The sequence below is a fragment of the Apteryx rowi genome, unplaced genomic scaffold, assembly GCF_003343035.1.
Source record: "Apteryx rowi isolate R43461 unplaced genomic scaffold, aptRow1 scaffold_263, whole genome shotgun sequence".
Taxonomy (NCBI): domain Eukaryota; kingdom Metazoa; phylum Chordata; class Aves; order Apterygiformes; family Apterygidae; genus Apteryx; species Apteryx rowi.
Genome location: NW_020449008.1, coordinates 1,006,255 through 1,031,759, shown reverse-complemented (window position 1 = coordinate 1,031,759; position 25,505 = coordinate 1,006,255). Strand labels below are relative to the sequence as shown.

General features: G+C 41.0%; 1 protein-coding gene across 6 annotated transcripts; it reads right to left on the bottom strand.

The window, feature by feature from the left end:
- Positions 1-1,852: 1,852 nt before the first annotated feature.
- On the bottom strand, positions 1,853-24,930 carry PARVG (parvin gamma). 6 transcript variants are annotated; one of them, XM_026067837.1, is made up of 15 exons: positions 24,605-24,929; positions 24,433-24,504; positions 24,188-24,252; positions 19,689-19,782; positions 19,115-19,179; positions 15,581-15,683; positions 14,476-14,616; positions 13,921-14,036; positions 11,681-11,736; positions 10,689-10,711; positions 9,044-9,105; positions 8,862-8,930; positions 7,756-7,857; positions 4,864-4,936; positions 1,853-2,914 (listed from the first exon to the last, which is right to left on the bottom strand). In XM_026067837.1, exons 4-15 carry the CDS (start codon positions 19,765-19,767, stop codon positions 2,835-2,837), a joined length of 969 nt encoding a protein of 322 aa, XP_025923622.1. In that variant the 5' UTR covers positions 19,768-19,782; positions 24,188-24,252; positions 24,433-24,504; positions 24,605-24,929; the 3' UTR covers positions 1,853-2,834. The 6 variants fall into 6 exon arrangements, with proteins under 6 accessions (XP_025923622.1, XP_025923624.1, XP_025923625.1 ...); XM_026067839.1 differs by lacking the exon at positions 24,188-24,252 and having other exon boundaries at positions 24,605-24,930; XM_026067840.1 differs by lacking the exon at positions 24,433-24,504 and having other exon boundaries at positions 9,044-9,102; positions 24,188-24,230; positions 24,605-24,930.
- Between the last annotated feature and the right edge of the window lie 575 nt (positions 24,931-25,505).

Here is a 25,505-nt window from a genome sequence, read left to right as displayed (position 1 = left end):
CAGGACAACAGAAAAATGAAAGCAAGCAGGAGGTAGCAACATTTCAGACCTGTTCCAAGTCTCTGCTGCTGCCTTGCCATGTAGCTACCAAGTCACTTATAATAACACAAGCTCCCGTAGGGCTCTTCTATGCCTCAGGAATTCGTGAACCAGTTCCTGGATATTTAAAAGATAAACGGACTTTATTTCCAGTCAATGTGTCAAGTGTTTCACACACCAATGACTCCATTGGAAACCTGAGGAGTCCCCACAGTTCAGCTTGCATACCTAGCTACAGAGCCCAGGAGAAAAAAAAATTACGAGTCCACCTAGTTTTTCCATCAGAAATTGCTTACTATTTAGTACTTAAACATGAACATTGTAAATTTAATTATGTGTCAAGGAGCAGGCTTGCATAGAGAGAGTTTATTTTATTCAAAATACCATAGTTGATTTGCCAGCTTAAGCAGCTTTGGTTTTTATTGAGTTATACTTGTAAAGGAAAAGGGAACCAAGTTGATCGTGATATAAGGCAAAAGTAATATCTGAGAACAGTAATACATATTTCTTTTTTACCCAGTTCCATACTGCTGGAATATTCTCTTTAGCTCTGTCGCTTTATATTTACTATCCAAGCTATACCAAGTCTGTGACTACATCCCAAATATAAATAGTGTACTTGCATATTCTATACAGATCTATGGAGTGGGTGCCTGTGTGATGGATTAGTAAAATTCTGTTGCATGCTTTAGGAATCAAATGCCGGCTCTTTACAGTGAGACACACACTTAAAGTGCTCAGAAACATCAAGCGTGTTATAAAACAGCTCATAGCATGAAAAACAGATTAAAACATTCAGTTTTGGTCTCACTACATTCTTGATTCAACCACATTACCTGTCATTTTTTCTCCCCTGTATGTTTTCGAGAGAATGACTAGCTCCCAACAGGTTTAGGCAAGCTGGTGTAAGGAAGGGAATATGGCCCTCGCTTTTACTGAATGTCCAGAACTAGACTTCCCCTGACAGCAATGTATAGGAGCGCGAGGCCTTCAAAAGCACTGCATTGACTTGTGCCGGACGAGCAGACCACAAAACTCACAACACGCAGAGAAAAAAAAAAAAAAAAAAAGAAATCAAACCATGTCCTTGAGTACTAGTTGCCATCAAACCAGGGCTAGGTTAGCTCCTAGATGAAAAAGGCAATGCTGCTACCACATTGCCAACACCACCACCAAATGCCTTCCTGGCCCCTCACCCCCACTCCCCACAAGTGACATCCTTGTCTTATCCGCTAGGGAGTGAATTATTCGGCAACCCGCTTGGAATATCACAGCGACGACAGCAGGGCTCTGCGAAGGGAGAACTAACTTGTAAGGACGCCCAGGCAATCATTCGAAGCCCATTAAGGAATAAAACAAGATACCTACGGAGACTTGCACATGAAAGAGCAAGCATTTCTGACTTAAATCTTTTGAAATGGCGTACATAATTCATTTTTGCTAGGGAAGCAAGTTGATCTTGCAGCTCATTGGCACCACACATTGGTTTTTCCTCTGTAAAAACATAACGAGGTAATTGTTGGTGCAAAAAGGATTAGGCTCATAGCAATTTGCAGAATTTTCTTTTAGCAGCTTTGCATTATTACCATTTTCAAAGGCAGGACTTGAATACGTATCAGCATTGCTATCTGAGGATCTTTCTTAGGCTGTGCGATCAAGAACTAGACACAACAAATTCTCAGCTGTAAATGTCAGACCTCACGCTAGGCATGCTTTGGTTTCCCCTTAACACACAGATGGAGGATCAGATCAGAGATCAAATGTCAGAGCCACTGACTACAGGAAATTAAATCAGTTAAGAGGAAAGCCAAAATAATATCAAAACATCTTTTTTTTATTGGAACTCGAGCTTTATGCAACACAAACATGACATAATTTTAAGGTCAAAGGAGCAGACGGAGGTTTTGAAGGAGTTCTGATCTAAAAACCCAGAGGAAGACCCAGGGTGATAGTTAACATAAATTGTGATTTTTGCAAAAACGGCTGCATTCGGGGGGGCCTGCAGGGATGCTTGGGACAACTGCTGGACAAATTCAGCTAAGAGAGTCCCAGGGAGTTGAGAGTCCCCACAGCGCTAGTATGCCATCAAAAGTGGCAGGGGTCTTTCCACGGTGTTGTAGGAGTCCCCTCCGTTACCATACCATCCCACATCAGCACGTGGCTCTGAGGCCCCCTTCCAGATTTGAGCAGGCAAGTGGCAAAACTTTTATCAAACATTTTGATAAGTTCAGGTTTCCTTTCAGCTATTTATTCATTTGCTTTCCAATTCACATGGCCTTGTCTGAGAGCAGCTGGCCACCTCTGCAAAGAAGTTTTTGAACTCGAGCTTCAAGTGTATCTGTAATATTCACAGAGACACCACGGTGGGTCACCCAGCTCTCTAATTTCCAGAGTGAATCAGAACCAGAAAAGTGCAAGGTTGTAATGCTAGCTTCCAAAACTCACTCCAGCTGCAAAAAACATTGCTGTCTAGAATAAACACATATTAAGCTTCTTTCCTGCATTACAGCCTCAGAAAGAGCAAAGGATAGATTCTGGAGCGACAGCTTCAGAATTACAGAATATCCTGGCCCTAATTAAACACCTGCTTCCAGGTATTCAAGCTGTATACGTGAAATCTTGCATGAATACATACTTGCCTATACATGTTAATATAGCAAGCATCAAAGACAAGTGCATGCACATACATACACAGGGACGAACATACAGCTGAAGTTCAAAAACCAGACCACAACATGCTAACAAAACAAAAACAAACAAACAAACAAAAAGGCCCAAGCGCTTAGCCTTCCTCTTCATGTTTCTTTGGTCTTGTATTTGGAATATAAGCAATACAGAATCCGCAGTGTAGTCTTCATATCTCCTTTCACAATATCTGTGGATACACAAGAAACAACCAAACCAGATGGGAAGCATTAGAAATCTCTGGAATAGAAAGAGGTGCCAACTGCCAAAGACAATCTTCCACCTTTCCCCAGTTATAATGTAAACTGAGACAATCTAATTGTAACAAGAAGCAAAACAGGATCCATAGAGTTAGAAAAGTACTTGATTTCTCAAATGAACTTAAGAAAAAGGGGCCTTCACTGCACTATCTTGCTGGAAGACAGGATAAATAAAACATAGCAAGAAACAATTCTTCACCAGCAGAGAAGAGAGTAGATAATTTAAAGGACTTCACAGCTTTAGTTTTTTATGATTCTGCTCTGATATGAATCATTGCAGGCATTATCTAACACTTTATTTTTCAGTTGCAATGTTTCCATCATGTTTTGCTGCTGTGGATTGTTTTCTTTTTTCTTCCAGGTTTCAACTTTCATGTTTTTGCTCAGCAACCTGCTCTCATGTTTAATAAATGTAATGGAAGAGCTTAAGTGATACAGAGGGTTTACCATTCCTCTTACATTGCTGTAAATCACTAGAAGACAGGCTAATAATGAAACACTGTTAGATGAGATCCTTAAACAGTCTAAAAAGTGTATCTATTAAGTACCCTAAATGATATGAAATTAAAGCATTGACTGAGGATTTTCCCAGTGAAGTTGTACTAAATGATCTGTAGYTGTTGGCACCAATATTTCATATAGTGATCAACTCTACACTTGAGGCAGCGCAGAACAGTCAAAGCAAAGGAAAAAGCATAGTTGTACTTCCTTTCACACAAAAGGTAGTACTCAGCACGGAGACTCCAACTCATGCAAATTACACTTTTCCAGTTTAACAAAAATAGCTTTGCAAACTCCTAGCTCTATGCAACATGGCAAAAAGGCCACAACTCTTCTCTGCATGACCAACATGCAGAGTGACATCATGAAAGCCTTACGGGGGGGGGAACAAAGCAAAACAGAAGTCCTGAATTCTATCCTTCCCTCCCCAGGATTTCATGGGCTCCACACTAAACATATACACAGACTTGCCTACGAATAACTGGCAGTGGATTAATAAAGATTTGATTTTACCTATTCAACAACAAGTTTTTGAGCTTCCCGGAAGAATGATAGGGTGAAGGTACAAGGTCTGCACTTTGTAAAAGGTCAGACTAAATGGTCATAACACTCCCTTGTGCTGTTTTAAAATCCATTAATGTATTCACATCCCTCAGTCCTGCCCATCAGGCAGTCTTATTCCTAAGTAGAGCTGGTCAAAAACATTTCTGTGAAGCATTTTTTTAATTGGAAAATTGGACTCATTGAAAGAAAACTTTTTTTGGCATGGTGAGAGAAGGGAACGTGAATGCAAATCCCAGTAAAAACAAGCTCAAACCATTAACTCTGTGAAGAAAGCACTCACTTGGATGTAGGAGATCAGGATTCAGCCCCCAGGTCTGAAGTAGGCAGAATAATAACATAAATCTATGAATTCCACATTCAGGATACTGACCTACCAGCTATTCTGGGTTTGGATAGAGTGGTCAACCTTTCTGATTTTCAGGACATGTTCTGAAAGGTCTCTTTCCACTAGAAACAAGCTGGTTTTTAAATCACAAACATTTCTTTAGAGACAGGAAAATGGCTTTCCCTCCAGGTCAGCTGTTGCACTTTCATTAAGTACAACCACTGTTTCAAATCTTTAACAAGTACTAGCTTAACAAACAGTGCAAGTTTAATGTGAAGTTACTAAACTTGTAACAATAGAACTTTTTTAAGCATAGAAATAAATGTTGTTCAAAAACATATTCAGTTGTTTGCTCTGAATGCGGAGCTATGGGGCAGCCATATAAAAGTATCAGTATAACACTGCAAAAACCTTCTCTCTTCAATCACCCTAACTTTGGCTAAACCAGGGTATTAGCAATTCCAGACAAGTTTGCGTGTCGGCACTCACCTTCAGAGTTCACAGAAAAATTGAGCAGACCTCCATCTGTCAGCAAGTCCACCGCAAGGTTCACATTGTGAAGCTGTTGATGAGAAAGTGAGATCAATGCAAACAGAAAGTGTTCTCCACCTAAGGGCATGCAGGCCAGGTTGTTTTTAAAAGCATTTCTCTAGTAGCTGAAGGAAGATATTGATTCATATTCCTCTCTTTGGTTTTGATGGAGTGCTTATCAGAATTTCTACTAATTAGCATATAAAATCTGAGGTAAAACCCAATCTCCAAAAAAATGTATCCCATGAGATAGGCAAAACAACTCATTTATTTGAAAATAGACCTTGCCTGTGAAAGTTTTGTGTTAATGGATGTTTCCACTGGGAGAACAGGCTAGATTCACAACTGGATCCAATAGACACAAGGAATTTATTTCAACTTTTTTCTTTCTTTTTTTTTTTTTTTTAATGTTCCATATGCTAGCCGCATTTGAAATGAAAAAAAATCCTCTAAAAATGTAAGCAAGAAGTTCTCGATATTTTGTTTAAAATCATGAAGATCAAAAATCTTTTGATCAGCTGTACCTGTGAGCTAGAAGCTTATGCTTTAATGGATAAATATATTTATACATGATAACAGTAGTGATGATGTCTTTAATATTATTCATGAGAAATTAAGCATGCCCCTATGAATCAAGGGGGGGGGGGAGTTCTGAATTTTCCTCACTTGTTTTTCTCTCTCTTCCCTGCATAAAAGCAGCATCACAGGCACATGCAGTAATCAAAATTTTTTTTTTTAATATATAATGCTCCATTTCTTACAGCTTGAGGGCAGTCGTGTATTTGGAAGGTAATTAGCAGGCTCCCTTCCTCTAATGAAGTACTAAGACCTGTAAGGACTTCAGATTGTATCCTCGTACGTCCCTTTGGCTCCCAGTCAATTTATCCTTGAGGAGGTACATCATAAAACATCGGTGTGCTGCTCCTTATTGCCCTCTGACAACAAGCACTGGGGTCCCACGCGCAGAAGCCAGGCAAAAACTGCGTGCTCCGAAGCGAAGCAAAAGATTTCCATTTTACCTGGTTCTGTGATTTACGAGTAACAGAGCCCGACAGTTTGGATCTGAGCTTGTTTTCAGCCTCTCCCAGACAGCAGAGCTTAAGCTCATATTCAGACCTACACAATTTTCAGATCAGAATGAAGAAATCGAATGTTTTCTTAATGAATCAGCACAGGAGAAAAGGTTGTATTTTCCCCTCAGTAAATATATGAGAGTTGCAAGGAAAGATAACACGCAGATTTCAAAATAAATCTCCAGACAGAAATGCTGGTAATTACCAAAGAAGGGCAACCTAGAAAAATAAGTTGTTTTGTCCAGCAGCACTTCCAGACTCAAAAGTGCTGGAAAATTATTTAAGATTTACAACCTGATTGGGGGGGAAGGGGGGAAGTCTGGGGTATTTTGGGTCTGGGCCTGATCTGGCAAAAGTACCAAGTTCGCACAGTTTTGCGAAACACAGGGGCCCTCCCAGACCTGACCTCCGGACTGCCCCAAGTGCACCCCTAACTTCAGCCTGACATATTTCATGATTATTTCCTTTGTCTTGGAATATACACGCGAGCACCCAAGGCTAATTTTTCAGTATCGCCACTGCCAGCACAGCTTCCTCCCCTTGTGATTCGCCAAGTGTACGTAGCAGCTTCCAACTACAAGCTTTCAGCCTGAACGGAAGTTGACAGACCACACTGATCTCACTGGTACGTGTGGTTGTCACCACTTCTGTAATGGGAATGACATGTTTTAAATCTCAGCAAAGGTTACATTTTCATGCTTTACTGTACCAATTAACGTCTAAAATGACAGGGAGTCAGAACACACATGGGAATTGAAAGGTGTATTTTACGTGGAGATGAAAGTTGAGTTACAGGAGTTCAATATTTTTAGTTAGGTTGTCATTCCGCTTTTTTCTCGTAATGAACATCCTAGGAGATGCAAGTGGTAAATACCACTTTGGCAAAGTGTTTAATAGCAACTGCAGTACTTGAAAGTAACTCTACTAAAATGAAATTACTGGTGTGTACAGTGTTGTTAGGCTCTGATTTGTGCCTAAAACACAGGGGTATCTACTTCCCTGAAAGAGACCTGCGAGGCTTAAACAGGGCTGATCCAAAAACAAAAAGGTTATCTATATAATTTTAAGTCAAAAAATATTCACTGATTTCTTTTGAAAAAGATTACTTGAAATATTCAAATGTTATTTCCCGTTCAGTAGACCAGAGCAAACAATTTTGAAAGCCAGGTGGAAGAGGAGGAAGGGAAGAAGAACAACCAGAAGAAACACTTTGATTTATTTGATTTGACCCTTTAAAATTTATTTCCCAGTTCTGAATGATTTTACTTTAAAAATCCAAATGTTCCTAACACCTTTGACAGTCATTAATTTACAACAGTGAGTTTTTGACAAAATTTAAACCTAGGGCTCAGGCAATTGGGCTTCGAATTGTTTTAATGAAAAGCTCCGCCTAAGCATTTTTTGTTTAATTAATAAGGGATCTCTGAGAGTTTTCATTACAAATAAATACTGCCCAGGGAGATCAGCTGCGGTGAGACGTGGCATTAGAAGAAAGTCACATTTGTGAGGGGACCCTGGAATGAAAATCGCATCGGGGAGAGGCTCCCTTTTCTGTCAGGTCTCGAGCAAAAAGGATTTGATGCATCTCGCACCTTTAGAGAGCTAATTGACTATAACCCAGGGCAAGCAGCTCTGCAACAGCACTTGGCATGCATTTGACTTCATACACGGCAGCAGCTACAGCAAGCCGCACAGAGCTCTTCGCTAACATACAGGAGCATAAAAATAGAGGCGATGTTTGAAGCCTCAGGACCTAAGCAATTAAATAATAACCTACCATCTCTGTGGTGTTGGCTGGAGTCAGGAAGAAATCCCTTAAATTGAGGAAGTAACCCTCCAGTTGTCCGATCAACAGGAGTAAGATGACTCCATCTGCAAACTAGAAGGATGATCCCAATATTATTTATTAAATTGGCCTTTAGTAAATCACCTTAGATAAATGCCATTCTAATCAAAAAGGAATTGAAATGGCACACTGGCAATTAGACAGGCTAAAAATTCAATTTCTTGCACCTCTTATACAGTGAACTTCATATTTGGTTACATAAGGGTCCTAAGTCACATTAGCAGAAATGTGACATTATAAAAGGCTAGCAATTAAAACAAGCTATTCCAGATGTGAAGAGATTTCAGACAATCACATATGCAATTATAAATAAATAAGTAAATAAAACTGCCTAGTGCCTGAGATTTATGACAAAGCACATTCAAAACTTCCTTTCTCACGGCTGCCCATCAGGAAGACCCAGCAGAGCCCTGGAGAGGAGCGCTTTCCCCATGCCCCGTGGACCGTGGGAACCGTCACCACAGCATGATTCTGAATGCCCGAAGTGAAGGGGCACGTGCAGGCTGGGGAAGCAGGGAAAGGAGAAGCCCCATGGGACATCCCGGGGCTCCTCGGCCCTCCAGTGTGTGCCCTGCTTGGGGCTTAGCTGCTGCAGGTCCCTCCACTCTAAGGTCAGCAGCGTGGGAAAGGCATGGGGGGAGGCACGTTTACCCCCCTCTCTGCTGGGGCCCAGGGAGGAGATGCTGAGGCACCTCATGAGCACTTCATCGACCAACTTGGCTTTCCATTGAATAGCCCCAACACCCTTGTTTCCCCCCCAAAGGAAACACGGGAGTCCACAGGAATTAGAGGTTCTTCAAATTACTCCCTGTAGCACTACAAGGAGCACGCAGTATTCAATACAAAGCTATATTTTTGCATTGCTTATCTTATTAGCTTTGGAAACTTCAGAGGCTGAAGCCTGCAATTTTAACCTGAAGCTAGAAATAATAGTTATGTTGCCAAGTTTGAAATTACTACAACAAGAATCCTAATAAAGAGAGGAAACACTCCAATAGCTGACAAAACATGTTAACACACAGCTCAGAGCAGGCTACCTGAGATTCGATGTCTTTCACATTTAATCCTAATTTTCCAACATGCTGGTTGACAAATTGCAGAAACACCTAAAGTAAACAGACGGGGAGGAGAGGGTGGAAGAAATGAGGATTTTTTTCAGTGAAGTCATGAATTACATTTTACCTTACAAATTTCAATGTCTATTTAAAAATTAAATTACCTGTTTTACCGCATCCAGTCTATCTGGAGCACGGCTGAATAATTCATCAAAGGCATCATCTGCTGTAGCAAAACGACATTAATTGGTATTATTTGAGATAACTGTCATATCAGAGGTTTAAAGTGGCTCGAGAAGGAGAAAGGTGTTCACATCTTATAAACCAAGGAGGAAAAAGAGCTATTGGGAGAGTGGAAAAATACTGCTTTTATATTTAACAGAGAGCGGGGGTTCAGGCTTCCCTTTGGTCTGACTTCCACATTCAGAGAAAACAATTTTCTTCAGCCAGCTCCCGAATTTTCGCCTGCAGAGGGTCTCCAGCTTGCGCTGCCACCAGCCTGAGCAATGGGGAAGTTTTGCAGTTTTACAGTTCCTTCCTTTTCAGTCGTGTTTTTTAACCTTGAAAGATTTTTAAAGATTTCCAAGGAAATGAGGCACATGAAATTCTCTGTGAACTCCTGCCCCCACCTCCAGTTTCGGCCAGAGCCGTCTGCATGTCCCCGCAGCTTCCTCGTCCCCAAGACTGCTCTGGATGCGGCAGGAAGTGAGCAGGCGAAACGCCCTGAAAATCCAAGGCGTTCCAGCAGCATAACTGGGAAAGGCTTTCCTGGGGTTTTTCCTTTCGCCCTGTTACAGGGTTGCTGCAGCATCATTAGAAAAATCAGTGAATCAATCAAACAAGTCGCTGGAGCAACAGCCTGAAGGCTGCAAGGTTCTCGTAAACTGGAGAGCCCTCTTCTGGAGCCACGCTCCGAGATGCGCTTTTTCTTTGTTAAGCAAGTGGTGTTCAAAACAGATAGAGAGAGCGTTTTGAAGAGTGGATTTCAGATTTCTCTCCCCAGCAGAATCAAGCCACTGGAGGAAATACCCACTTACACTTTTTCCACTATCTCAGTGGAGGCCACTCGGGGAAATAAGTGCTAAATATATAAATGTATATAATAATATACTATATAAATAATAATAAATATATAAATAATAACAAAGAAATAATATGTAATCTCTAAATGTATATAATATATAAATGAAACATTTCACACCTCTGCAAAGGATGGGCATGCTAACATAAAGGACACAGCAGAGAATTAAAATGCTTCTTCTGATTTGCTGCAGATAAAACATGCCTCTTGGCAGGAAAGACCAGCTCGGAGTGTGCAAACCAAAAGCCTTGCACTGAACCTTAAGCAGTGCACAGAGCTTCCTGCAGGCTCAAGTATTTCATCTAACATTTCCACATGCTTAGGAAGCGTTTCCTAAGGGTAAAATCAGGGGAGGATGTTTGTTTTATTGAGCTGCTGTCCATAATAAAGTACTCAGAAACTTCAAAATCTTATGTTGCAAACTACAGAAAGGAAACTACACTAAAACTGGTACCAATTTGAAGCACAATTCTCAAGCTATTATGTTCACAAACAGTTCCACTGAAGTGAGTGAGATCAATATTTGTGTTTTTTTTCCCCAAACTATATTGTGTTGATATGAACAGACATTAACAGAAGACACTTGGAAGAAAAACCCCACAAGAAACCCATGAAACTGCTAGCTCTAATGGGAATGTACTGATTTTAGCATGAGGTAAATGGATCAGAATTTGGTGCATAATAGCACGTACTAGTGAAACACTGAATTTGGCAATGTGAGTACTTACTTGACTGGTCTTCTAAATTTTCTCTAAAGGTACAATAAAAAGAAAGAATTAGAAAAAAACAAAAAAACGTTAGCAGAACTAATCCTATTCAGAAGCAAAACTTATCTGTGCCATCAGGCATCTTGTAAAGTAGGAGATACAGCACAAACTGTCATTAACTTTATGTCAGAACAACTTTCCAACAGGCATTTTTAAGTACATTGTGTATCTGTATAGACACTTGGAAGTATAAAAGATTTTAACTGGCACACAGACCAATAAACATTTATTTTATAAGCATAATCTGTAATCTGTAATATCCTCTTCCAATAAGCTCCTCATGATATTAAAATTTAAAGATGTTCTGCATATAAAAGATGATAGTAGGAAAATCTGTTTCTAGTTCTTGGAAAGATGTCCATATTCTGTGTATAAATGGTATCCTACTATTCAACTCATTTAATAATCACAGTACCTCACAAACTCAGCAAGCTCAAAGCTTAGTTCTTCAACAGTAAAATAAGGAAAAACTGCTTCCTTTCTCTTAATTTAATAACACAATAGCAATAAACTGTTAGTAGATTTAAACCACTGTGGCTATATAAAAATTCCAGTTTAGTCTTGGACATGTAAACAAACAATACTGGATTTTTATTACTATATTTGTTAGGTTTTACTACTGCCAGTAAAACCTAATGGGGATTGATTAGTGCCTTTACTTCAGGCATTAATTCCATGGCAATAACAAACATCAAACCTCAGAAATGCTCACAGACATTCTTTTACAGAAATTTAAATAAAGAGTAAATCAGAAAGGTATTAGACCATAATACTTAAGTTGGGGCGAGGGAACAAAAAAAAGAAATCCCCAGAACAGTTCATATGTATATGCATTCCTAGTATTATAATTTTCATTGTCATCATGCTCCTAGCTTTCTTTTATGGGGGAACCCACACACACAACATTTCCCTTCTGATTCACAGTGTAAAAGCCAATATACACCTCCTCTTACTTGGTATCTGTGATATATTCCACTGTAGTTTCTGTCTTTAATCCTCTGGAGGTGTTCTGTTAAACAGACAACAAATATTTTCATTTTTATTTCAAAAAAATCTGAAAGCAGTAAGGAGACGTTCATGACCGGTTTGGTGCCATAAGCACTCACCAGAGGGCATTTACTCAAGAACTCCAGTAAAATTAGTGCAGGCACTTTAAGAGGTTACTGTTCCCTTCTGCTCTCCTCGCTCTTCAACCAGAAATTACCCATTTCCCCATAAGAGGAAGCAAAGGGAAAAGCACAAGGGCCCTCAGCTGGTGACGTCCAGGGGCTGGCATGTTAGCTCAGACAGCTGATGTTGGTGCTAAGCTGGTTTGGGCAGGCTTGAACCCGCAGTGATCTCCTCGTGCAGCTCACTGTGTTAAGGAACCTTTAATTTTAGAGCCCTGGAGGTGGTTGCCTCTGCCCCATAAGGACCTCACTACTCGGCCTGCCACCCACCTATGAATTTCTCCACAGGGACCTTAGGTTTGGAGGTTTGCTTTGATTCAAAATGGCAAGTCTTCCTGTGGCTGAAGCTACTTGGGACCTTTGCTTACGTCCTTGTACCTTTTCTCCTCAGCTCTAATCATTTACATAGACCTTAGTATTCCACATACCATCAAAACACATCTTCAATTACTGCAAGAGACCAACAACCCAACTGACAGTCAGAAGGAGCAGGAGAAAATGAGCATCCCTGCGCATACCTGCTGCTTTAGTCAGGCACCTGACTGGTATCTTTTCTATAGGGAAGTATTTGGTGCTTGCTGCTCTCCCCTTGTAGGCACTGAAACCCATTCTCTTTTTATAGTTTGAGTCAAGCCTTTTCGGTCAATATATTGCTATGAGGACTGCTGACTCCCCGCTTGCTGTGAGCTCTCCTGGGCAGCAAGCGCATCCAGCGCACAAGGGCAAAGGCAGGACCCTGCTTCTGGCAAGCATCGCAGGAAGGCTGGCCCTTCTCCTGTCTCTTCTGGGCCTCTTCCATGTTTTCCCTTTCCTGCCCTCAAACACTTTTGCAGTTTTTCTGCCCCTCTTCTGAACCCCTCTCTTCATGGGCTTCCCTCACTTTTAACCTAATGATTTCTTTTTCCCCTCAAGAGCATTAATTTCTCTTGAAAATCAGCTCGCTACCATAACCCCAGGGCATCATCCATGTTATCTCCTCTGCCATTCGTCTCTCCTTCAGAGTTAATATCCACTCCCAAGGCTGTGCTTTCACAAATGATCCCTTCTGATTTCAGGGTGGCCAAGGCACCCACAACCACGTAAGGAAGTAGACAACAGGCTGCTTTACTAACGATCTGAATTTTAACTAAGCAGACTCGCATTACATGAGCTTCTGACTCTGGCCCAGCAATGTGCAATTTAGACTCCAATTAGAAATCAGAGAGGCTACTCATGTGCTCAAGTGCTAGGCTGAAATGGGTCCAAAACAGCTACCTTGGCAGAATCCAGTCCCAGAAGAGGCTGCCCCTCCAGGACATTTTTAATCCTCTCCGACTGAAGTATGTAGCTTAAGCACATGCACCACTTCAGCCCCAAGTGTGATGCTCCAAAGAGGGAAGAGCACTAGCTAATGGGCATACGGACTGTGTACTTACAACATGACTGAATTGCTAGCTTTTTGTTAAACATGTGACAAAATTGTGGGATATATGATGTTTTTCTAAAGTCCCAGAGACATAGAATCAGGCGTGAATCTCAGCATCGACTTCAAGAAACAAAAGAAAGAAAGAAAGCATGCAGATCACAGCTTGTAGAGAAAAATACCAAAATGTGACCTCAACAGACAGTAAAAACTCCCTTCCTCTAAGGAAATAAATACTTAGAATTAAACAAATGTCATGATTTAAGAGTGCAAATTTCTATTTTAAAACACTTGGAGGTAGCAACAGCAGAATTTGTTCCTTTTTTCTTCATTTACCAAGATCAACACCTGTTTTCAATTTGGACCATTTCTTTTGGATCAAGGAGAGGAGAGAGCATAGTGTTTCTACCCTTTTGAAGATACAGCATCTGAACTGAACACAAAGTAATAGTTTAGAGCAACAAACAACTTCTTAGAAATTAAAAGGCATAGTTCACAGAAAGCAAAAAAAAAAAAGCATCTTTTTTACAGCTGTACCCACATTTCTTCTTAACTGTAAGCAAAATAAGTCCTGTGAAAGGTCTCTGTGATCCATAGTAACAAATATAAAAACTATAATTACCTCAAAAATGATTGTTTCCACTTGAACGCTTGGAGGAATAGCCAGATTGGGTTGGAAGTGCTTTGCTATTGCAACCAGAAGATGCAGTGTGCTCAATAAGTCCTTTGCCAAGATAGCTATTCCATATAAAGAAAGAAAATAATTTTTAGCATGCAAAGCAATTAAACCTTACTGTAATATCCTAAATTCCCCCTGTGCAGAGGATCCCAAAGTCATGGAAGGCCATATCACAGGTGGGACATCAGATTGGGGGTTATGTAATATCACAAATAAGCAATACCACCACTTAACATTTGGCGAGATATACACAAGGATGCTGAGGGCTGTAAGTGGTCCATAACTTAGAGAGTGGTCCACACACTTCGAGAATGAGGCTTGCATGACCCAATGTTGGTCAGATATTCCTGTCTGACTTGTAATTCAACCAGTAATTGAAATGTTATTTAATTCCTGTTGTAGCACCCTAACCCCAAGAACGTCCTTTGCCTCATGGCAGGCTTATAGCAGAGGACCCCTAGGATGGACAATTCCCTCACATTTCTCTTCTGCACCTACATTCCACGCTCCATTTCAGCTGATTTTCTTCCAGCTGCAAACACTTAGCCACAGCTTCCAGAATCACAGAGAGCTTCTGTCGCTGTTTTTTTTCTGTTAATGCAATCTTGTCAACATCCAGCTTGAGGGATCCTAGGTTTTCTTCAACAGAGAATCCATATGAAGAAGAAGGATGTATTTTAACACCACCACAGGGAAAAAAAAAAAAAAAAAAAAAGAAAAACAAAAACATAAAATCACAGCAAAGCACACCAAGTCTTGTTTTAAATGCCTGATACCACTTAATAGCTTCCATAGCATAGACCCACATCCCGCAGCTGCATATGCCTTGTTAAATTTCTGTGCTCTCCAAAAGCCTCAGTAAAATCAGTGAAGCTCTGCAAAAGGGGTAGGACTCAAGTCACTGCTCACAGCATTGTTCCCCAACCCCAGCACTCCACGTTCCTCGTTCTTCTGGTGGAAGCTACAGAAACACAGTGAGTGGACCTTCCCTGCAGATCACTTCACAAAGGCCATATCTGCTCACATAAATAGGAGAAATCCCAGCTCACTGCTGGGCACTAAGCTAGGAAAGTGACCCAACTCTACCCACACTACTGTCCTCAGCTTTGGTAAAAACGAGATACAGTTTGAAATGCCTCCCAGAGGAGAGTGAAAGGCAAAAAACAGCAAAGTAGGGACAGGAGAGATGGAGAGATAGAAATGGACCAAAAAGCTGTTTTCAGCTGTCACATCTTCATATCAGCCCCCTTAAATAAAGGGAGCCTCTTAGATTTTCATCAGCTCTGGTCCCAGCCCAGTGTTTTAGGCCTAATTTTTTTTTTTTTAAAGCAGAACTAACATACAAATTTCAGTGCTGATTCTATCCCATGTTTCCGGTAACATCACAAGAAGAAAATGTAACCATATAAAAACAATAGAAGATCAGCAGGCATTTGTTCAGAATTGCAATAATCACAAATTGGTCATAGTGCACTTCTGTTTTTCCATTGAAGAGAAGCGAGATTCCAGCAGCCCTACTACTATTCTAATTCATGTTGTTTATCTTTTGATCCGAAAGTTCCTCCTTGATTTTCTTGGGAGCTAAACTCAAAAGGCAGCTTACCCAAAAGATGATGAAGTACCAGCCCGTCAAACAAATCTTCCTCCAGACTTTTGACTACTATGTGTTCCTGTTTCAGGGTTGTGTTGATCCAGTCAATCAAAAACTGTAGAGGAAAATAAAGTAGTTGACAACTATATTGTTGTTGTTTAAACCCATATTCAGTGCTGTACCGTGTTGCACCTTACTCTTTAGTCCCCTTATCTCACATCTGGTTTTGTTTTCATTCTCCATTTCCTTTGGGCTTTTCAGGTTTTTTGTTTGTTTGTTTGTTTTTTTGTTTTTTTCAAAGGAAATCCAAAGTAAGTATCAGTTCTCCCTAACAACACCAGGCTGGCTGGCCAGTTCTGGCCAAATCTGTAATGAGTACAGACATCTCAGAAGTTATATTCCTTTGAGTTTTGTAGAAATAGATATACAGGTAGAGCAGACCCTATTCCTGCTTCTGTCAGGAAACAGGCTGCAGAGTGCACCTCCCACCCCCTACCTTTATTAGACATCAGAGAACACACACACACACACACACACACACACACACACACACACACACCCTTGAGACAAAAGTTCATAAGCAAAGAGGCTTCACCATTCTGTTGTTTATTGCAGTCATTCATGTAACTAGCACTCTTGCCTTCTCTCTCCTATTTTTGTTTTCTTTTTCTCTGCAATCTTGTACTATCCTCTCTCCAAATTATTTGGGAGAGTGGGGACTCTTTTTTTCCCCTCGCTTTCTTACACAACATTCCTTTCATTGCTCTTTCCGTTATTCTTCCTACTTGTGCAAAGGGAAACTGCTTAGGAAGCCAAGGGCTGGCTAAAACGGAGAAGGACTCGTGCTCCCAGTTACATTCTTTTTTCTCTGCAGCCAGAGCCTCGTGCACTGCACTCAGACACACGAGTCCAAAAGAATCCATACACATTTCCCTAAGCATGCTTTTTGCCTACATATGCTAATATAAAGGGAAAAAAGACCAGAACTAATATTCCAATACAGCATGATTCTGTAACTGAGCAGAGACCCTCGGAAGCACATCTGCTGCGCATCGTCACACTTACTGCTACCAACAGCATCTATCGGCGGAAGAGTTGTGGCAAGGGCGTTATCTGAGGAAAACGCTTCCTCCTCACGCTCTAATTGCTTCACTGCTCTTCACCATCTCACAATGCGAGCTGATGAAAGGGGATTAGCATTCAGCCACCGCTACCATTACTAACCATACTGCAGCTGTGAGACCCTACAGCGAAGGTAGACAATCAAACTGTCTTCTGAGCACTGATGATCGGCTGCACGAAGTTCACAGACTGAAGCAGAACTAAAAAGCACTAGCCCCAGCTGGCTGTTAGCAAGAACCTCCAGAAAGAGGTGTTATTATTGCTGGTATTGCTATTATTATTGCTACAGGTGAGTGCTTGGAGTTTGTTTTGTGGATAATATGCTTCCCACTCACTGTAAATAGAGGAAAGAGTTCACAGCAGATCCTTGTGGGTCAGCCAAAGGTAACAAAAATATAAAAAATAGTCTGTTAAAAAAAATCTCTGGGATGCTTGAAAGTGCACAAGAAACAAGAATGCCTTGTTCTGGCACTTCCCTGAACTGAGAAGCTGTCAAAAGGTTTGAAATACACTTTCTCAACTAAAAAGGAACCTGCACTTTTCTAGAGTAAAAAGCTGTGCTCCTCAGCGAATGCTTACTGTTCCAATTCTGATGATGCTTTAGATTTGCAAGAGATAGACTCATACCCCCAGAGTAATGGTACAGTCAAATGAAATGCACTGCTAAGTGCAGATTTATGCCATTCTTTGTTTGCTGCCTCAGCTCTTAACAGCAATGACCACAGCCTGATGACCAGACAACTCTGTTTTAAGTCCAGTTATTTGGACCCCATTCAGCTGTAGAGTGGACAGTTGCATCTAAAAATGAATAGGTAGGGAAAGGAGAAAGAGCATATCCGAAAAAGACGTTTGCTACTAGCTTCTAAATGTAACCACCCTGTATTTTACCTGCAGTTTGTTATTTATAATAACTACAGTAAGCCATTTGAAGTTCACATTTCCTAGCTCCCAAAAGCCACCTCAAGATGAAAATGCAYTGGAACGCAGTATCTTTCTCAAATGACTTTCTTTGCTTCCCTTATTCTTCCCTTCAAGACAACTCAATGTCTCCCATCATAATCTCTTCCCTAAAGGAGCCATGAACTCTTTAGATCAAGATGACAATCGGTGGCACTGACAGGCACACAGCAGATTCCCTCCTTTGGGTTCCAAATCCCACCTTCCCATCTTCCACAGAAGAGAAGTTAGACAGTAAAAAACATTACTTCAAGAGACTGACAGGAAATGGATTAAATGCTGAAGCTCATGGAAATCTTCATAAACTAAAGAGATCTCTTCATTCTTGGCAGTCTGAAAAGAACATATTCAGTGCCTCTGTAGACAATATAATTGCATTTTGCAGTACTACCTTTCAGCTTCTCTCTTTGTATAAAAATATTGTGAGAGCCTGACACAAAAATTAAATCTTCTTGATTGAGAGTGCATGAAGGTTTAAGAAAACATAATAAACACACACATTTATGGCTTTATGAATACCATATATACACACATTAGTGCATAACCTAAGCTTGTTTTCTTAATATTTATAACAATTTTAGTAGCTCCATAATGCAAGAAGTGCTTGTCTCAAAAGAAACAGGCCACTTTTCTTCCAGGAAATTTCAGTACGCTAACTTTCCTCTGGGCTGTGACATTAGAAAAACAGGGTGATTGAATGCACAGGGGATATTTTCAAAATGACCTGTGAATAAAGCACTCTCCTGTGAAACAGGCTTCATCCTTCACAGTTACCTCAAGCAGACAATGCACCATACAACAATTTTGCAAGCTTTTCTCCTGAATTCCAGTAGTGACTTGCAGACCCTTCATCCCTTCTGTCTCTGCTCTACATTATCCTGGCTAGGAGGGATCACAGCTTTCCCTAAGCCAGCTGCCACTGGCAACCGGCAGACACAAGGTAAAAGACAGGACAGAAAACTGCTGCAAATCAGCATGGAGGCAATTCGAAAACTTGCTATCATGGGATCAGGACGGCAAACTTGCATGTATTAGAACATCAGCCTTTAGTAACAGTAAAGTTAACACAGATGTGCTTTCAACCACAGCCATTCTCTTTGCTATTGCACTACAGTTACAATGAGCCAGCAACGGGGCACTTCTGGCGTGCATCATCCACACGTCCTGAGTCAGGAGAGAGATCATGTAAGAAAAACTCAGCTTTACACAYGCCAGCAACCACTTCTGTGCAATGTCAGCACTTGAAGCTTGATCCAGTAAGGCCCCAGCTATTCTGGCACTTGTACTTAAGCAAAAGCTCTTGTCTATTTGTGTGTAGCCCAAGTGCCAAAACCAGACCCAGTCTATGTCCTTAGAGAGTGTGGGACTGGGGCCAAAGAGACTGGTAGTTTACATAGCTGAGCACTACCACAAGAGGTTAAAACAACCTGGTGTGAGGCTTAAATAATATAGCAAAAGAAGTGGTACCAGTTTTAATTCTTCCAATCTGGGATTATTGTGTGAGGTGGGTTTTATGAGTCTCCTCTTCTCTCCTATGAAAGGAAGTAAACAAAATCCATTATAACTATCAGATATGAGTAATGCAAGCTTTCTATAAAATCTGCTATCAATTTAATATTAGCCAGTATCACTAAGCTCCATATGTAGAAACACTGTCAGTTTTGATTTTAACAGATTTCCTCTGAGGGAGAAAATGGCATATCAGAGTATTACAACTACAATCAGAAATTATGTTTCAGTGGAATTCAAATCAATAAGATCCACAGGGCAGTTCTGGAAGTAAAGAAACAAATTTGAGCAAACCCTTGTATATGAAGTTTAAGTTTCAGTTAAGGGATCAGCTAGAATTTGTGTTGCTGCCTCATGATTTGCATCTAGAGAGTCAGAGATGAAATTACAAACTAGGAGTTTACTTGTAGCCGATTATACCCTGGAAGCACTGCTGAAAAAAAAAAAAAAATCATTTGTATTGCAAATTTTCTGCTTAGTTCTTGAGGTCATTTCTCTGACCTTTTTCTGTCCTGGTTCATAAAGTACATACCTTGAGCAATGTCATTCTCAACTCCAAACTGATTAAGTGCAGCAGACTGTGTAAACACATTTAGAAAGTCTGGRTCCATTGTCTTTTTTCACTCCTGGTTAACCGTTAAAAAAATATGGAGGGACAAGATACATTAGCAAAAGCATGTTAAGATCAAAACGAGTGCCAAGAGGAAAACACACAAACAGAAAGGTTTTTTTCAGTTACTATTGCATGACTTGTGGATGGCTTATTTTAAAAAATTCTGAAAAGTTAAAAAGGAGTTTCCTTTTCTGCTGTTAATCACTAAAATGTGGGGGCATTGCAGTACTATGGAATACCTTAATTCCATCCAATTCTGTTTCATTTGGATTAGACTAGCAAAATCTTATTTCAACTGAAATGAAAAAGCTTTAAGTTTCTAGGTATCAATGAGTATCTGTTATAAAAACGACCAGTACTTAAGAACTATTCAATCAAGTCTGCAGTAGTTAAATTACTGAGAAAAGTTGGAAGCAGTATCTTTTATTAGACCAGCTGGCAGAACCGTGGAAAAAAGAGGGACCTGCTTCTGGGTACACAAGTCTGTCTGGATGTTAGTTAATTAGGCTGCATGACCTCTCAAGGATTTTTATTTTAAATACAGATTGCAGAACTACTTTCCTTCCCAACACAGATGTCCTCAAATGAAAGCACAATGGCAATACACAAAAAATAGGTCAAAATATCTCGTCAACAAACACAAAACTATGGGTGAGGTTTTCCAGAATGGCTAGGAGTCATGTGAAAGTGCAGAGAGGGCAGAGAAAAGAATGGGGTAGTCGGAACAGGATGGACAGAGTCCATAATTGTTCATACACGCTGTCCTACCAAACGTGGAATGAAGGTTCATCTCTTATCTATCAGAAAAGAGCTATGAATAAAAGGCTGGCAATGACCTCTCTCACTCTTCTAGAAGCCTTGAACCAAATTCCAGGGCAAGGGGAGACCAGTCTGATTTTTTAACCACATGCATGTAAAGCAGTGTCATTCTGCCTATACAGGCTACACAAAAGACAGAGCCGGGATCTACAGACAACTTGCATGGTAGGAAATGTTCAATTTTAAGTGCTTGCCTTTGCAACCTGAATGTTCATGTTAAGGTTGTTTGGTCAAGGCCACAAGACTGAGAAAAATAGAACAGTTTAGCTTGACAAAGACTAAAAGTTAATAAAATGTTCGGGATATCAGAATCTGAGTGGTCTCTTTTGCAAATTGTACTATGACACAAAAAGTAGGGTGGCTATTTATTAAACCAAAGGTAAGTTAATTTAAGTGCAGGTAATCAGTTATATACTGTATATATAAATGACTGTCTACAGAGGTGAAAGGAGCTACAGAATGATCATGACCCTGAGCCACGGACAATCTCAGCAGCGTACGGTTTTTGTCATGGTAGCATCTGTACAAATCCACGTAAGAGACCTTGACTTCCCTGGCAATCTTACGATCTAGAAAAAAACACAGCAGAGCAGGCAAGAATAAAATCAGAAACACTTTTTACATACTTCTGGCTCATCAAATCCCAGCTGTGGCTGGAAGCAGGGTACCACATGGGAAGGATTACTGCTCTGCTCCACAGCTGGGGATGCTGCAGCCTAYGGAAGGGAAATGCACTGCCTTCTCTAAGGTTCAGTGCTGCAGGCCTCTATGGACAAGGGAGGCTAATTGCTTTTTTTCTTTTTTAACAGAAAGTGAGATGCCCCAGATTAGAGGTTCACACAGGAGAGGACTCATACTGTTGACTTGAGATGCCTGGATTAGGAGCCTTGTCTCCCAAGGCTTCCCAGTGAACATGGACAGGCACCTCTAATGAGCAATCTAGAGCATTTAAATGAGGGTCTCGCTCTGGCTTGTGTTTTCAAGTTACCTCCTTTGCTCTACCACTGAAAAGACAGTCTAGGCTGCTAACGCAAGTACTTGAAGTTGGATGCTGTAACTACCCAGTCCTGTAAGCATACTGGAGCAAAAAATTTGATGCAAATGTTAGTGTACACCATCCAGAGAAGATCTACAAAGCAATATTTCTCTGACAGCTTTAGGCTCTGAACAGCATGGTGCCACTCTGTAGAGTCTCTCTCACATATTTTTTAAAGGCTCCAGGCAAAGTGCGTTATGAACATGTGCTGTATTTTAACACAGACTTTGCCAAGCCAAACATACTTGGAGAGAGAATATTGGTGGAAAATAGAGATTAAATGTTTTTGCTTATCAGTCTTGCAAAACACATTAGGCACAAAACTCTCAGTAAACCTTTAGAGGGAAGGGGCATGAGAGAATTTGTTTCGTTATGGTGGCTGCAAAACTGAATGCTGTCTCTAAAAAGGTAGTTGACAAAGTAAAATAATGAGGAAAAATTGAGTCATATAGTGCCTGAGGGGCAACTGAACTATCTGAGATGAGACTGTACAGATGAAATGAACTAAGAGAAGAAAGGTAAGTAATACAGAGCAACCTCAGTCCAACTTACTTCTAAATCAGGTTCCTGACAGCCGTTATGCCTCAGAAAGTCCCAGTCATTACTCTTATGTAACAGCTTACTGCAAACCCCAGCTTACACTAAACTCAGCTTTGCTGCCATTCTCAACTTATATATCTCTTACACTTCCATTTAGTAATTATGCAGCAAAATAACTCGTTCTGTCTGCCATACCCTTGGTCTCTGGCCAAGGAACCCAAACGTCCGAAGCTGCTCTTTAAAATTTGGAAGCCTGTAGGAAAGGGCCTGAAATAAAGTATTTACAATAGCATAAGTTAATCTACTCCAAGGCCTCAGTCCTATGTGGCCTACTCACTCAGTTAAAATGGCCAGAGTGAGACAAAATGTCCATCTTGCTTAGTAACCAGTCCCTAGCAGCACCTAAAAGCAGGTGGTTAGGAAAAAAAGTTAACAGAACAAGCATATACAGATACTTCCCTAAAACACTCTCACGAGCTTCAACAGCCTGCAGCTCAGACTTCCTACATCAAAGCTGGCATCTTTGCAATTAGCAGGGATTTACTTCCCATGAACTTCCCAGTTGCCCCTTGAATACACGCAATCTCTCACCTTTTGGCAGCAAGGAGCTGACGAGCTTGACTACATCTGCAGGAAGAGCCACCTCCTTCCCTTGGTCTGAACCTGCCACCTGCCTGCAACACCATGGTGCTCCCCACCACTCCCAGGGTCAGAGAGAATGACTGACCCACACTCTTCACCTCACTGTGTGTTACTACTCTCTGTTACTACGTAATAGTAACGTTTTCTACATTTCCATCATACACCCTCATCAGTCATCTCTTCCTGAGGCTGGGGAAACAGGGGAACAGGCACAGGGAAACCATTCCAAACCTTTCATGATCATCTCCCTTTTCCGAACTTTCCCCAGTTCAGTTACATCCTTTTTGAAATACTGGGACCCAGAGCTGCATGGATTTAGAGAGGTGCACTGTAATGTTTTCTGGTTTGTTGTGTGTTCCTTTCCTAGTAACTCCTAGCATTCGGTTTGCTTTTTGACCACTGCTGAGCTCAGAGCTGACACTTTCATGGCACTATCTATTATAACCCCAAGAGCTTATTCCTGAATAGCAACAGTCAGCTCACAGTCCATCATTTATCTGTAGAGCTGGGATTGTTTTTTCCCCCATGTGTTTCACTTCATGTTTACCTACACTGATTACCAGCAGCCATTTCAGAGCCTGAGAACTGCAGCTGCCTAGCACGTAAAAGATTCATTCCTTGTTACTAATAATTAGCACTTTAGAGCAGACCCTCATGTGGCAAGTTTCATTTCTGTGAGGCTTGATCCTAGACAGCAGCCTTTCAAAGAATAACAAACTGCAGAAATGACAACAAGCAGAACACAACTGGTTTTGAACTCCTTTAGCTTAGCTGTTTGCTAAGGAGCAAAGGGGATGGAAGATCTGTGTCTCAACACATGAACTTGCACGTTTGCTGGAGCTGAGCTCTGCAGCCCATCTTTCCAATTTGCTGTTCACGACTAACATGCTATCTTCTCTGGCCTTCATCCTCCTGCATGTATAATTTATCAGTACTTGGAGAAGAGTTTTATGAGACAACTGCTTGAATACTGATTGCAGTGGGATTTCATGCTGGAATCCTTAAACAACGTTGAGGTTTACTTATTGACTCTTCAAATGAAAAGGCATAATTTGGTCCTTTATTTTCTGTTATGGACACAATGACATAGATGTACAGGTTTGTTTGTTTTTAAGTAAATAGCTGTTGTATTTCTCCTATGTCACCTGTTGAGGTGGCCAACAAGTGAATTTTTGCTAGGCCAAGAGCTGGACTATTGCATAACATTGCAATGAACAACTACTGATAAAACAATTAATTCTTCAAGCAGGACAGATCAGCTCCCTTTTCCTCTCTGAGTCCTCACAGTCTGGCTTCCAGACATCCCTGATATAATGCATTCATGTGCTAATAGCGGTCTCTGACCTATAAACCAACTGTAGGATATACACAAGGCACTTACTTTTTCAGCCGATGTTACCAAGTTGCTTCAGCTGCTTTATTTCCTGTTTGAAAAAGACAAAAGCCCTACTCCACATTAGCTCAAACACTTTGCCTAAGCAGAGTTTGCTAAATAGATCATGCTGAGGAGGGAACAAAAAGCAAATGGGGAAAGTCAGTTAAAGCTGCTGCCTTCAGCACACCAGAATTAAAAAACAAATGAGAAAAAAATGAGAACATACATTGTGTGCCCAGTTTGAAACTTACTTTTACTTCCTTGTTGAGCACTAGACTTTTCAAGTGCCATTTTTGCTCATTAGCCTCAGAAGAGGTGTTGATCTAGCAAAAACAATCCACATGGATGCAGAAAGTTTTACATTAAAAAAAAAAAAAAGAAAAAGAAAGAAAGAAAGAAAAAAAGTCCCTTTCCCAAACTTACTGCTCTCTCCTTTAGTAATTCTCCAGAAGCTCTTCCAAGGTCTTTTCCCAGTAAATGATATGCAGTTTATCAGAGGATGAGACTGATGCCGAGGTTCGAGAGGTTTTGTGCTGAAGCTGCAGTCTCCCATGCAGAGCAGTTTGAGGCGCACGGAAAATGCAAGAGGGAAGTTGCACCGTGCAGCGCTGGCTACCCTTAAAAACGAAACCACAGCGGCATCCGGAACTCAATTGTCTATGTGCTTAGTCCCTGCCGGAGACAAAAATAAACAGAAATACAAATGGAGGAAATGTGCATCCCCACAACTTCTTGAAATAACAAAAAGTATTGGGAAGATACAATCGTTCTTCCATAGTACTGCACGGCATGATTGCTTGTTATTGCACATCCTTGGGGCAACTCACAGTGCGCATTTTCTTCGAGTATAATAATAAAAAAAACCACTAATAAATGATGTCGTCATGCTACTTTACACCTTGTACTCATGGTCCTTAGAGCATTTTACAATGCAGATCAGCACCATTCTTCCTAGCTGGTAGAGGGAGCAGCTTAGGCAGAGGGCGGCTGATCTGTCCATAGCCAGCTAGCGAGCCACACCAGGGCTAGGGCCCCAAACTGTGTCCGAGACAAGGGCTGTGTCCACCAGGCAGTGCTGCCGCTCTGCCTTGCCTTCTCCACCACTCGTTCAAGAGGGGAAGCTCGGGGCAGCAAGCATTTCCACTGGACACTTCCTTCAAGTACCAGTCGTAGTTGTTAGCTCTTCCTGAAATGAAAAGCGACTCTGCAGCCCTCTGTGAAATCCCAGAATGAGATGGTAAACAGCCACACTAATTACACTGGTCTGTTTTAATGCTATTAAGGGACTGACTCCTGTGTTCAGCTCCACAGCCTAGACAAGAAC